The sequence below is a fragment of the Anastrepha ludens genome, chromosome 4, assembly GCF_028408465.1.
Source record: "Anastrepha ludens isolate Willacy chromosome 4, idAnaLude1.1, whole genome shotgun sequence".
Lineage (NCBI taxonomy): Eukaryota > Metazoa > Arthropoda > Insecta > Diptera > Tephritidae > Anastrepha > Anastrepha ludens.
Genome location: NC_071500.1, coordinates 108376613 through 108390260, shown reverse-complemented (window position 1 = coordinate 108390260; position 13648 = coordinate 108376613). Strand labels below are relative to the sequence as shown.

Genomic DNA, 13648 nt, shown 5'->3' with positions numbered 1-13648 from the left:
TATAAACACTATTTTAAAAATCAATTTGTTTATTTTTATTTATTTATTGGCAAAAGTTGTTCCACTGACTTTAGTGCATCTACTGAAAAACCCACAAATCCAAAAATACTTTACAACACTATTTCGATGACGTTTATTCCATCACACTTGTTTTATGCTTTTCTTAAACTGTCAAAACTTTAGAAGCAGCAAGTTGATAGCGATAGCTTTGTTCATTATCTAAACGATTGTGTGATTGGTACACATGCTCAAATTTCCAGAAGGCAGTATAGTCTAAAGTTATCATTTTGATAGGCTGAAATCTTGTGAAAAGAATCTGTGACTTTTGTATTCTGAATTTTCAATTAAAATTTGATTGTGCGAATTGCTCAAATTCTTCAGAGATTTTGGGTACAAATTGGGAGGAAACTTGGGGGTGGTAACGAAATAGCGTGCGTGCAACGAGTGGCGCACATTGCGCAACTCCAACCAACCGCTAAAAAGTGACGGCTGAATGGTGCGGTAATCTGTGAAAATTGAATGGAAATTAAAAAAGTACACAACTGTAGGAAGTTAACCAACGTTAGTAAGGAATATCAAAAAATAAGTTATGAAGAAACGTGCAAGTGGCTCACGCGGCAGCAGTTCCCCCGATGATAGTGGCGCTGAAACTCGAGGTGGTATACACGCAAATACCAACAGCAATGATACCTGTGCGCCCTCCACATCCGCCAAACAACGTAACTCATCGTCTATTTCAAAGGATAAAGGACTTGACGAGTATGCCGAGACATTTGTAATTGTGAATGAACGACCGGTGGATGATATTTCGCTTGATTTCTTCTATAAACCTCATACAATAACCCTATTCGCCATTTCAGTACTATTTATGATGTTTTTTGCTTTTGTCAGGTGAGTACTAAGGAATAAATCGTGAATGATAAAACGGTACAAAATCTTTATACATAATTTTATTTCACTGCTTTCTTATTTTGCTATGCACAATATTTTTTATCAACAGATTCACTATATTTCGAGGTAAATTAAACGGAATCATAATCAAAACAAAATTTGTAAAACAAATACACTTGCACATAGCCACTGCACTTACAGCCAATGATTCGCCTTGACGAATAAATTCGCCTTGAGCCAATGTCTGCCTTTCGCATAGCTCATAATGCGCAACCGCAATTTCCATTCGCTGTCTCTGCTACACTATTCCTTGAATAAGAATAAATGCAGCATCAAAAACAATGTAGTAGTTCTCTAATTTTCGCTTTTAATTCGTTGAGTGTAATAACCAACTAATGCATCAGCATAAGATTGATGATTTTTTAAATATAATACTTGCTATTTTATTTACTTCCTTTTGATATGTGGTTATTTCTTGTATAAATATTTCTTCTAAAGCCTTTGCTTCCCCGTTTTTGGATTGGAGTAAGTTACATTTTGAACAAAATAAAATTTCGTGTTTACATATTTAGCGCTCTCGTTGCCGTTAAATGCCTGTCAGTAGCGTGAATGTGGTTCAATCAGTGCAAACTCTTCTCTCCTTCTGTATCATTGCATAGCTAAATATTTCAAAGTAGAACAGAAGTGCTTCCGAAAAAATAATAAAAAAATACTATAGATTATTTAAATTGCGTAAAAATTTACTATCTTGTTATTTTACCTTTTAACAAATTAAAACCGTAAACAGATTATGTTGACAACTAACGATATTTTAAAAACATAAAAAAGCAAATCGAAGATATTGAGTAATCCAAAAAATGCCTTTGCTATGTCAAATAATTCGCTAGTGCAGTATGTGGCGAAATCAATACAGGGCATGCAACAACAATTTAAACGACAACATCACAATCAACTAAACAATATCTCTCCTTGTTCGTCCAAATGGATGCGTAAGTTTCAGAATTGTTAAATATACATATATCTCTTATGTATGTACGCGAAAATAGAGAAATAGAGCAAGTGGAAAGGAAATGATTTAACGTTCCTACGACAGACGGTTCTACGTTACCGGAACGATCCGAGTTTATATCCGGACAAGTACTGTCACTCCAGCAGTATTCCCCAAACATTTATGGGGTATGTTTATGCTATTACAACAACAACAGCAATTTATACATAAATTTATGTGTTTAATGTAAATTTTACTGTGTCAACCGAAATATGTAGATTCTTGTATTGATTAAACAGTGAGCTAGCAGATGATTGACAGTCGTGAGTTACGTGGTATAGTCAATATAAATGTGGTATCGACAGTTTTCTGCAATTGCTATAACAACATTTAGTTGCACTCCTTATTATTTATTCCTCTGCATATGATATCGACGATACCATTTATTTGTGATTTCATTAGCTTTTTTGCTATTGGTTGCACGTGCTAGCTAATTGGCCACCTCCCCGCTCTTTAACATTCACCCGTGTTAGTATATTCGCATACCTATCACTTTTGCTTTCGTTTTGCGTTATTGATGCTTGGACTAATGCCAGGCCATTACATTTGGCAAAAGTGACATTGGGATGTTGTTGCTGTTGTATTGAACCGTGTGGAAGGCACATACATTATTATGTAAATACATATATATATGTACATATATAATATTTATTTAAACCGATTGGGTTGATTATAATTATTTTTGATTTTTTTTTTTAATTTTTCAAATCTTGCTTATAGCATGTAGCTGTATGAAAAAAACAAGCTAAATATTTAAATTTAAAATTTAGAAAATAAAAGTCTCAATTTCACATTGGAAATCATAAATGATCACAATGGGAGAAATAGTTCTCCCGATAATCGCAACTACGATTGTGCTGTTGAAATTATGTTTTGTAATTTCTCCTTTATATTCTGAGATAATGACAATATACATATGTACATACATACATATATTTAAATAATTAAATCCGAGTTAACCACAAATTCGAAATTGTAGATGGGATTGCCAAAAGCGCTGTTTACATACAATTCGAACAGTAAAACGACATACTGAAACATTTAAATAAAGTATACAATGACATTGCTGTGGACATGCGGACATGAAAACACGGATAGACAGGAGGTGGAATAATCTAGCCACTTGTAAAACCGCGAAAATCATGAGTACAGAGAATGCAGGTAAATACGTCCGATTCGTACTAGCTCTGTCCAGAAAAGAAAGCAGAACTATCGTAGGTATGCTGACAGGCCACAATTTGCTAGCGGCGCACGCATACAAGATAGGATTTACAAACAACGATATCTGCAGATTTTGCAATGAGCTGGAAGAGAGAAAAACGCTAGAACACCTTCTATGTTCTTGCCCTGCGTTAGCTAGAACCAGATTAAAATTAAATCTCGGGTTAGAGCTCAAGGTTTACTTAGATTCGCAAAAGACCCTGGCGTATTACAAGATGTCTACTATAAGGAAACGTAAAGGTCTAGCTCCATCTGGTAACACTAAGGACCAATAGGTTTTCAGCCAGCCAAGTCAACCTAACCTAACCACAAATTCCTTTCGTATGAAATTGAAGATTCCTGTCATGTTGTGCTTTGTTATAATATTTTGAATTGTAGCAGTTAAATTGTTATATATCACATTGGTTTCTCATTTCTGTATATTTGTGTACTCATTATTGAAGTTTGAATTTCACTGCATTTGGGCCTATACATATATACATTCTATATATAAAAGCAAGTACAATGTTTGAAATCGAAAGGGGAGTTATTTGCAGTTATGTACATATGTACACATCGCCTAATCTTCCATCATATGCGGATACAACATGGTTGCTACAGGTTGCTAACCTCTAAAGCAAACAATATCAACCACTTGAAAAAAGTGGAAGTTTTCGTATATGGAAAATTGATCAAGTGCATAACTAAAGATTAAATATTGCGAAAAACTCGGAGATAAGTTAAACATTCTCTGCTTCACATTTGCTAGCAGCTATGTATGTAATTTTGTAGTGTTCATGCAAAACACGCAGCACGTGAGTGTATTTTAAAAAGAAGATTACTCAGTGTTTGTATATGTAATCGAAAAGTAATAATATTTTTAATTGACTTCCCAACTGGAAGCGTTTATTTGATTAAAAATATGTTGCTTTGCCAATGCTTTCACACGCACAACTTCCGCTAATCTTTACATACCTGATGATGATACTAACTTTTGCTCCAAAAATGGGCTTGAAATCGCACTTCGAAATTGTTTGTTTTAATTATTTAGCCAGGGTTATATTGTATATAGCTCCTATAAATAATATCAATAATAATTATTTAGCAAGTGGAAGAAAGCTTTAAAGAAATTGTATAATATGTAATATAATAAAATGTAGTAATTCTTATGCGGATTCTGTTCTAAATAAATTGTAAAGGTTTGTAAATACCTATATAATACTTATTTTTTTAATTAATAGGTCTTTCCCTTACTTATGCACTAAATAAAATAGTTATTATTAGTATTAAACAAAAAACTAGTTTTCAAGTTATTGCCTCTATAAATAAAAAATGTTGTTCTTGTTGTAGCAGCATAACATATTTGGGGCTGAAGTGACAGTCGTTGGCCAGATATAAATCCATTGTCGTTGGAACGTTATTTTTGTTGTAGCAGTAATTTTGCCCTGTCAGTGTAGTGTAGTCACCGGTCGTCTAGTTCATCTAACGGTAGGCCCAGAAAACTTGTTGTTTCGACCGGTTGGGTCCAGAGGGAGAGGGGTGTTAGATGAGAGGAAGGTGCCTTCACATGTCGGACATACATATGTTTAGTATGCAATGGGTGGTAGTTGGACTCGGATGACGACATTCAGAGGTCGGGAGCTTAAGAAGGTGGTAAGAGTGTCCCGATGAATGTCGTTAATTGTCTGTCTGTTTTGTCCTGATCTCGTCTCCTGACATGCCTGGGAGGTGGCTTAGGCTCAACAGGTGTCTGCATGAGTGAGACCTGTGGTAACACCTTAACAGGAACTGCTTGTTGATCAGTTTATTATGCTCCTTGGCAGGGTGCATATGGACCTCGTCATGTAGATGTTGTAGTGGGGACATCAGAAGACATCCTATCGCAGTCCTAATGGCAGCAAGTCTTTAGCTCGTCGTGTAGCTGTGGTGGGACCGTCGTTAAGAACGCTCTTACTATTATATTCAAAACATTCTTCATGATAATTAACACACCTTTGCAATTTTCGAATAACTTTGTCTAGTCGCGTTTCACAACACAAACACGCCTTTTTTCACCATCACAAGATGGGACATAATCGTAATAATCATGATTCTTATGCCACTTTTGGTAGGCTTAAGCAATTCTTACATTCATATAAATTATAATCAGATCAACCTAGATGTCGCCCAATAAAAGAGACATTTTTATTAATTATTTCAAACTACGTACATATGTGAGTTTAAAAAAAGCATTACCTTTTTAAGTATGTAGATATTTTCATCAATTTAAAAATTTTCGATTTTCATTTGATATTATAAATAAAATTAGCCCTTAAGCCACTTATAGTTTTACAATTTAAAACAATCATGAAGACTTTGCTGCTGCTAAATGGCCAGAGCAGTTCAAAGCCATATCAATTGATAACAGCAACTCACTTTGTATGCTTGCGCGGCTTGTGATTATGTTGTCATATGCATATGCATGTGTGTGTATCAAATCTTGGGCTGGTGATAAGCACTACTCACGCCATTCACTTACTAATTTATTGATTTTTTGTTATTTATATTTTTACTTACAAAATAAACACCAGAAAAGGCTTGCAACAAATGTTTTATTATTTCTTTTATGACAGAATAAAATAATCAAAGCATGTGAACTTAAAAAGTGGTCGTAGATTGCATCATTACACGTATTTTTAATTATCAATTAACTAGCACTACAAAAGTGTGCTTTAACACAATCAGTTGTTGTCGAGTTAAACAAGCGGGGTAATCTGCTAGTTACTCAGAAAAAGTGACAACGTACTCAACGTCGTTCCCACGACAGTCGGTATTACGTAACCGGAATGACCCGGACTTATGTCCAGCCAAGGACTATCAATTCAGCAGCATTACTCGAATAGGTATGGGAATGTTTATGTTGTTACAACAACAACAACAACAACGTACTGAACGTACATAAATATTTACATACTACAAGTATGTATGCATATTTGGCCAATAACTGCAAACCACTCCATTTACCAACTCAGAAAGACAGATTTGTTGTTTTTAGAATCTTACCACGTCTTGCATTAAAAATTTGGCCCATTATCCCTTAACTTTTAATATTTTACACTCCAGCAATGTTAACTTTGTTGTGTGTTTTTGACGTGATAACGTCTTATAATTCGATTTAACAGGCTGCACGCACGAAAAAATGTGTCGTTACCTTGCTCATTAGTGTTACCTTGCTCATATGTCGTTACCTTGCTCATTGCCGTTACCTTGCTCATTTGTCGTTACCTTGCTCATTGCATTGAATGAACTGCAAGCGAAAGCGCGGAACGAACGACAAAGCAAACAAAGCAAACGAACGGCAACGTTCGACATCTTGCTCTCTCCTACTTAAGTGAGCGTATATATGTATGTATATGCGCAAATGTACATATATAAATTCACGTATTTGTATTTGCATATGCCTTCTTATTGATTATTATTAATTTGATTCACTTGAAGAATTTAAAATAAAACCAAGTTTGTTAATAATACCTGTTGTTTTAATGTTATTATTAGTAATTTTTTTATTATATATGAAGAAAAAAATGTATGGTAATATTTACCACATACCTTATAAGATATGTTGTATAGTAATATATGTATATAAACATGCATATGCATATACAATTTCGCGCAATTTTCAAAAAGAATAAATCTATATGTAAAGATGCATACAAATCATATGGACATATCAAATATACGAATCTATTCCGTATGCAAGCAAATGTAAGCTAATGTGCTTGAACTGCAAGCGAGAGCGCGGAACGAACGACAAAGAGCATAATCGGTCCCCGCGTTCGGCAACGTTCGACATCTGGTTCTGTCCTACTTGAGTGAGCATATATATGTATGTATGCGCATTTGTATATAAATTCACATACTTGTATTTGCATATGCCTTCCTCCTGTGTGCATGGTACTCGTAATGAACCATTTCTCTGTTGAGAATAAACGATGATAGGAAAAATAGGAAATGAAAGGGAGTGTTTCAAGTGTAATGTGTCTTGAGAAAGTCAAATCGATGATGGTGCCTCTTAGTGTTGTTGACTTATTAACGTCTGATGTACAATCGAAATTGAACATATCTTTCATGAATTTGATAAATGTTTCGTCATTTTTCACGTTTGTGTAAATGTAACTTGACCTATTCCATTGCAATTCCATTTACCTCCTCCTCTATATCCATACAAAATATCTATCAAACAAATAAAATTAAAATTTTGTTTTGAAAATTGCAACCATTCCATCAACATTTTCTTATGACGTTGTCACGTTAAACTATCGTCAGTAAACCGACTTTACTGACAACCTCTTTTTTGTTTTTTTTTCGACATGTCATTTTCATACGGCTCAATTGTTTACGAAACCAATTTTTCAAATATTTGTATAAAAAACTCAGAATTTCTCCCCATTATTTACAGGAATGAAACAAGTATTGAAGATAACATCTGGGCTGGCATATTGTGCGTTGTGTTCTTCTTCCTAATCATTTCTTTATTGGCATTCCCGAATGGACCATTCACCCGCCCACATCCAGCAGTATGGCGTATCATATTCGGTTGTTCGGTATTATACCTGCTGATGCTGCAATTCTTCATGTTTCAAAATTACAAAACCATAATGAATATATTCTATTGGTTGGATCCAAAATTGCAAGATTTTCACATCAACATGGATAAGGTGAGTGTGAGAATAGGGATAGAGTGAGAGAAGTTTAGTGAGCACCACTAAATATATACACATTTCTAGGAGTATGGCGCTAACTGCTCAGATCTCAGCTTTGAACGTATAAAAAGTACAATCGATGTTTTCGCTTGGGGTCACTTTCTGGGCTGGGCCTTCAAGGCTGTACTCATACGGCACGCTGGCATTCTGTGGGCTATTTCAGTGATGTGGGAAATTACCGAAATCACCTTTGCACATTTGCTGCCGAATTTCGTTGAATGTTGGTGGGATGCGCTCATCTTGGATGTGCTTATCTGTAATGGTCTGGGCATCTGGGTGGGCTTAAAAATTTGCAAAGCGCTCGAAATGCGTGAATACAAGTGGGCGAGCATTAAAGATATCTCAACGACGACGGGTAAAATTAAGCGCGTTGTATTGCAATTTACACCAGAGAGTTTCACATCCATACGATGGTTGGATCCGAAGTCCACAGCGATGCGCTTTGCGGCCGTTTGCCAATTGGTTGTATTTTGGCAGGTGCGATTACTGAATTTTTTTGTGTAAGCAATTATATTTATATTATTAATTTCTCTTCAATTTCAACAGGTGACTGAACTGAATACATTCTTCCTCAAGCACATTTTTGAAATGCCACCCGATCATTACCTTGTCATTGGTCGCCTTGTTTTCATTGGCCTCTTTGTAGCGCCCTCAGTGAGGTAGGTCACTCACTATTTCTATTTTGTTCATGTGTTTGTTGACTCTCTGTTGCTACATATTTTGTAATACATTTTTCACTTTCGATTCTTTCAGGCAATACTATACGTACGTGACTGATACACGTTGCAAACGTGTCGGCACCCAATGTTGGGTATATGGCGCTATTATGGTCTCAGAAGCAATACTTTGCCTGAAGAACGGCAAAGAGCTTTTCGAACGTACACAGGCCATAAATATTGTTATGTGGTTAATTACGCAGGTCGTCGTATCAGTGGCCTTTGTTTACGGTTGCATGCTGTGGCAGGTTAGTTAGACATGCTAAATTAGCTGAATATTTAAAAATGGTAGCTTTTAATTTTTCTTTAGCGTGCACAGATCAAATATAATGAATTAACAGAATCGCCTAGCAAAAAGGGTAGAGCACAAAATGGCAACGAAGAAAGGGGTAAGTAAGTGGAAGTTGTGTTGAAGTGTGCATAGATGATTATTTAAGCTTTACGCGTTTTAATTTTGATAGTAATAAATATGGGCATATATGGTAATAGTAATATTTTTACTGGTAATTTTTTGCTACCTTAAGTTAGTGCTTATTTACATGAAATATCTTATTAGCTAAACTATTGGCTAACAAACTTAAAATTTTGTTATTTCTGTTTTTATTTGAGGGGTCATTCATCTTTATAAGAGCCGACGCTTATGATTTCTACTGCTCACGTTTTATTTTTCATTCAGCAAACACCTTTTCATTTTCTAGTCTCTTAACTTTTCATCAAACTTTATTGCACTTCATTCATTATTACATTTTTACTATGCACTTCTTCGGTGTGTGTTAACCTTTTACATTTTTCTCTTCTTCTACTTCAATCCGTCGCTTCTTTGTGTCGTATGCGTCTCCTTACAGCTCACAACCACTTTTTGCATCCGCAATCGCTCGCATTACAGCTAAATCGCGTTATTAAAAATCACTACGAGCATAAACTATATGAAGAACCACCATACGATTTTAAAATAAAAATCGTTTAATTATTCATTATATTCTAATTTGGGGCTTAATCAATTTAAAAGGTTTCATGAAATTACATAAATTAGTTATGTTTGTATGCACTTAATTTATAATCCTTTTAACTTGTGATTTCACTTTTTTTGTATTATATTAAGTGCAAATTTTATTTACCCAATACCCAAGAATTTTTAAATACCATACCAATCGTTTCTTATCGTTCGTATTTCCACCAACAGCTTTGTTAAGGTTTAGGAATAAGCGTTGGAGTAGAGTTAACGCAAACAGTTGATTTTCGTTTACATTTAATACCTGCTGACAACAGCAAGAGAGAGAGAGAGTAATCTACAAGTTCCATATTTTTAATTTGCGGTTTTTGGCTTTGATTATTTCAAAATACTCATACAGATATGATAAAAATTAGGGAAAGGCAGTTTTCTGTAGCACACTGTCACACCAAAAGTTTTTATATTCCGCCTGTTGTGCGCATAATTACGGGTCTGATTGCGCCTGAAAGTACTTACATTTGCAAGTATGACGTTACTGTTAACATAAAATTTTCTGTTAGCCCAGCTAACTTTTCTCTGAAACCAAGTACATACGAGTATATGAGCATTGATACAACAATAATTATATAGTATGAACATTCGGGAATGTGAATGCGATGTTTAACTGTAGTTAAGGGTAAAGTGCATTTCAAAGCTCAGTGGAATTAGGCTTTCGGTATGATATTTATCCCATGGGTTCTAAAGACTTATTTTGAATAAGGAAAAGCATGTTATTGGGAGATATAGCACTAAAAATCCAATAAATGGCTCAATTTGGTAAATTTTTTTGTATATGTTAAATGATGACTAAGAATTTATAAATTTTTGTAGAGCTACTGATTTAAAAGAAAGTCAATATTGCAACTGCCTATTTTATATATGGCAAATAACTCTTAGGAAATTTGAACTCAGCGACACACGGTTAAGTCAAATCACGAATTTCTATGCAAAATAAATAAATTGTGAGTCGGAGTGAAGTCGAGAATGGTGGCCAATTGCGACCCTATTGTTGAAACTGTCCGTATTTATATACGAACAAGGACTGTCAATTCAGCACCATTTCCCAAAAATTTACATTTATGATGTTAAAATAAGCACCAATCGGGTAAAATACGTGCTTTCGAAAGCGACGAGCTACCAAACCAAAGCAGTGTTTTATCTTTGAAGTATGAAAAAATCCTACTCAAATCTATGATTACTTGTCCAAAAATGCGCGCATATAGTAGAAAACCATAGACATGGATCATAAGTAAGGTCTACGCTATCAAAATGACACGAATTTAAATCAGCATGTCTAAAAAAATGTTGAAGTTATTAATGCTGTTTCGGCCGCCGTAGTCGAATTTGTTGGTGCGTGACTATCAATTGGGAGTGTGTAGGTTCGAATCTCCGGGCATGAACATCAAATAATAGAAAAAGTTTTTTCTCCCCTCGGCAGGCAATGGCAAACCTCCGAGTATATTTTTGCCATTGAAAAGCTCCCCATAAAGACCATTTGCCGTTGTCCATTCATTGGTAGAACAACATCAAGACGCACACAAATAGGAGGAGGAGCTCGGCCAAACATCGAACAGAACTGTACGCGCCAATTATTTTATTTTAATTTTTTAAACTTGAATACACTAGCAACGTGCCTCAAAATAATAAAATATAAATACGACATTTTCCTGCTTACTGCCTAATAAATAAAGTCCATTTTCATATTTATAATCTCCAAATATAATTTTAGTGACTCACAAATCTTATGATTTATTAGTTATTTTCATTACTTTCTTTTAATTTTTAATTCATTTCCTTTTTTCTTTTTCTAGGCAAGAAATCACCAAAAAAATCTCCAAAGCGCAACCTACAGAAAATTGAATAAAATTCAAAAGTTAAACTTAAACAGAAAGACAAACAAAAAAATAAGAACTACAAGAAACAAACTAAGTCATAGCATTCGACATCTCTTCCCCTTATAAAAAACTGAATAAATTAAATATGTTATCAAAGCTAATTATAATTTTTTTCAAAAACAAATTCTAAAACTTACATATACATATATATTGGCTGGTTCATTTCATATTATCACAACTATTTAGCAATAATATATAGTACATAGTTATATATAATCAAAATATGCAAACGAATGTATGTACTGATTAAAATAATTGTAATTAAAAACAAAAAAAAGCAGCAAAATGACAACCAAGCTTGTACAACCCGCGACCAAACGAAAGCGCATCAACATTTTGAGCAGTTTTGACTAATTTTCTTTTCTTTTTTTGTTTGAAGGCTCATTACTTTTGTATAGTAAGTATAGCTCACAATCTAAAGAACCTACATAAATCGGATTTTAAAATTGTATACAAAATTTAGAAAAATTTCATATACATTTTTCATTCCACTTCCACTGTTTTTAATTAGAATTTATGCAAAAATGTTTAGTATGCAGTTTTATAGCTTATTAAATTTTAGTATCATAGAGTGCCACTTTGGAGTTGCGAAAATCCGGTTGATATTTTATAATTTTTCCCCATGACGTATTGTGCATTTTCTTCATAAAAAAAAAAAATAGATTTGTCGTGGGCTGTATAGAAAAACTAGTTCAAAAAGTTAGTTGACCAAGGGGAATGTAGAAAATTCACAACAATGTAAACTTAAAATGGAACTTAAGGGGGAACAATTAAAAAAAAAACTTAGACTAAAATGCAATATCAAATTTGCTAAAAAATGCAACAGATATATAAAAGCGGAAAATTGCAAAAAAAAAAAAGAAAATATTAAATGACATTTAAATAGAAGAAAGCAAAGGATGCTTTCGTATTGGGTTTCTACAGAAATTCAAAGAAGGGGGTAAAATATAAGCAAATTTATGTAAATACGTTATCAGTGGAAACTCATAGGCGGGGATAAATTTTAAAACGAAAAACCAAGAAACAACAAAAAAAAAATGAACTTACAAAGCAAATACGCTTTAAACTGGATAAACTAACTTAAGGCATAGTAGAAAATGACCCACAGACATTTGCATAAAATATTTCATAACTAAAATATATAAGAATTTTAAGTAAATTATTTTATACGTGCATAGGTTTTACATACTCAGCAAATTAATATTAATATCTTATACAATTTTGGCAAAAAATTAACATTCTTAACTTATGAATAGAAAATTTGTATGAATTGGTTACAAAGCTAAATTAAAAATGTTCACAGTTGAGTTGAGAGAATGAAATATCTTAAAGAATTTTGGAGACTTCTAATTTTTTATTTTAAAATACTTTCTAATTAAACTAATACTTGCTTAAAATGGGTTTGAACCTTCGAAAATTAACGGTACATCTTATTTTTCTATTCTTAACCAATTTCATTTCATTTATTTAAAAAGCTTAGATTTTGGCTTAAAAATCTGCTGGTGCACATGGAAACAATTTGATATTGACAACATTCGAAGACAAAAAGTAAAAAACCCGCATATGGTATGCGAAAATATCTTTAAGATAAATTTAAGTAACCTCTACTTGTAAAAATAATAGCAAAATAATGAATAGAAAAATGTTCAAATTGCGATTAAATTCAGAAAAAGTAAAAATCAAAAAGTGTATCTAAATTCTTATATGCAAAACGATTAGTTATATTATAATAGCATAAAATTAAAAAATTAATTATAAAACTAAAAGCAATTACAGGCACTGCGGTTGAGCGCCTAAAAGTAGGTTACATACTATGCAGCTTCAAGCGTAAACTGATGTGATTCTGGGATTCGCAGTGATAAAATTTTATCTCGAGATGAAAAATATATCTATTTAGCAGTTTTGTAAATCCATGGAACCTACTTTTTTATTGTACTTTTGAATTCGCACCAACAAGAGCTATCAATGCCATATTACCAATATTCAAGCGATTTTTGAACTCCACCGTAGATCTGCTGTATACATCGCGCATATTTTTATTTCTTTATTTACTATTTAATTTGCTGGTGGCAATACTTATCAAACTTTCAGGAACTGTTCAGAACCTCATTAAAGGATTTAGTTGTCTGTTGTCTTAAGATATGTATGAACATATGTATATAAGA

At 33.5% G+C, this 13648-nt stretch overlaps 1 protein-coding gene across 1 annotated transcript; it reads left to right on the top strand.

Moving 5' to 3' along the window:
* Positions 1-173: 173 nt before the first annotated feature.
* LOC128860550 (phosphatidylserine synthase) lies at positions 174-12348 on the top strand. Its single transcript, XM_054098142.1, has 7 exons — positions 174-891; positions 7578-7836; positions 7906-8358; positions 8428-8540; positions 8635-8845; positions 8908-8986; positions 11400-12348. The coding sequence occupies exons 1-7, from the start codon at positions 590-592 to the stop codon at positions 11450-11452; spliced, it is 1470 nt and encodes a 489-aa protein (XP_053954117.1). The 5' UTR covers positions 174-589; the 3' UTR covers positions 11453-12348.
* Positions 12349-13648: the final 1300 nt, after the last annotated feature.

Coding starts and splice junctions, on each gene's coding strand:
- LOC128860550 (XM_054098142.1), top strand. CDS start 590: ATGAAGAAACGTGCAAGTGGCTCACGCGGCAGCAGTTCCCCCGATGAT. Junction 7,837..7,905: donor TTCACATCAACATGGATAAG/GTGAGTGTGAGA, acceptor ACACATTTCTAG/GAGTATGGCGCTAACTGCTC. Junction 8,846..8,907: donor ACGGTTGCATGCTGTGGCAG/GTTAGTTAGACA, acceptor ATTTTTCTTTAG/CGTGCACAGATCAAATATAA.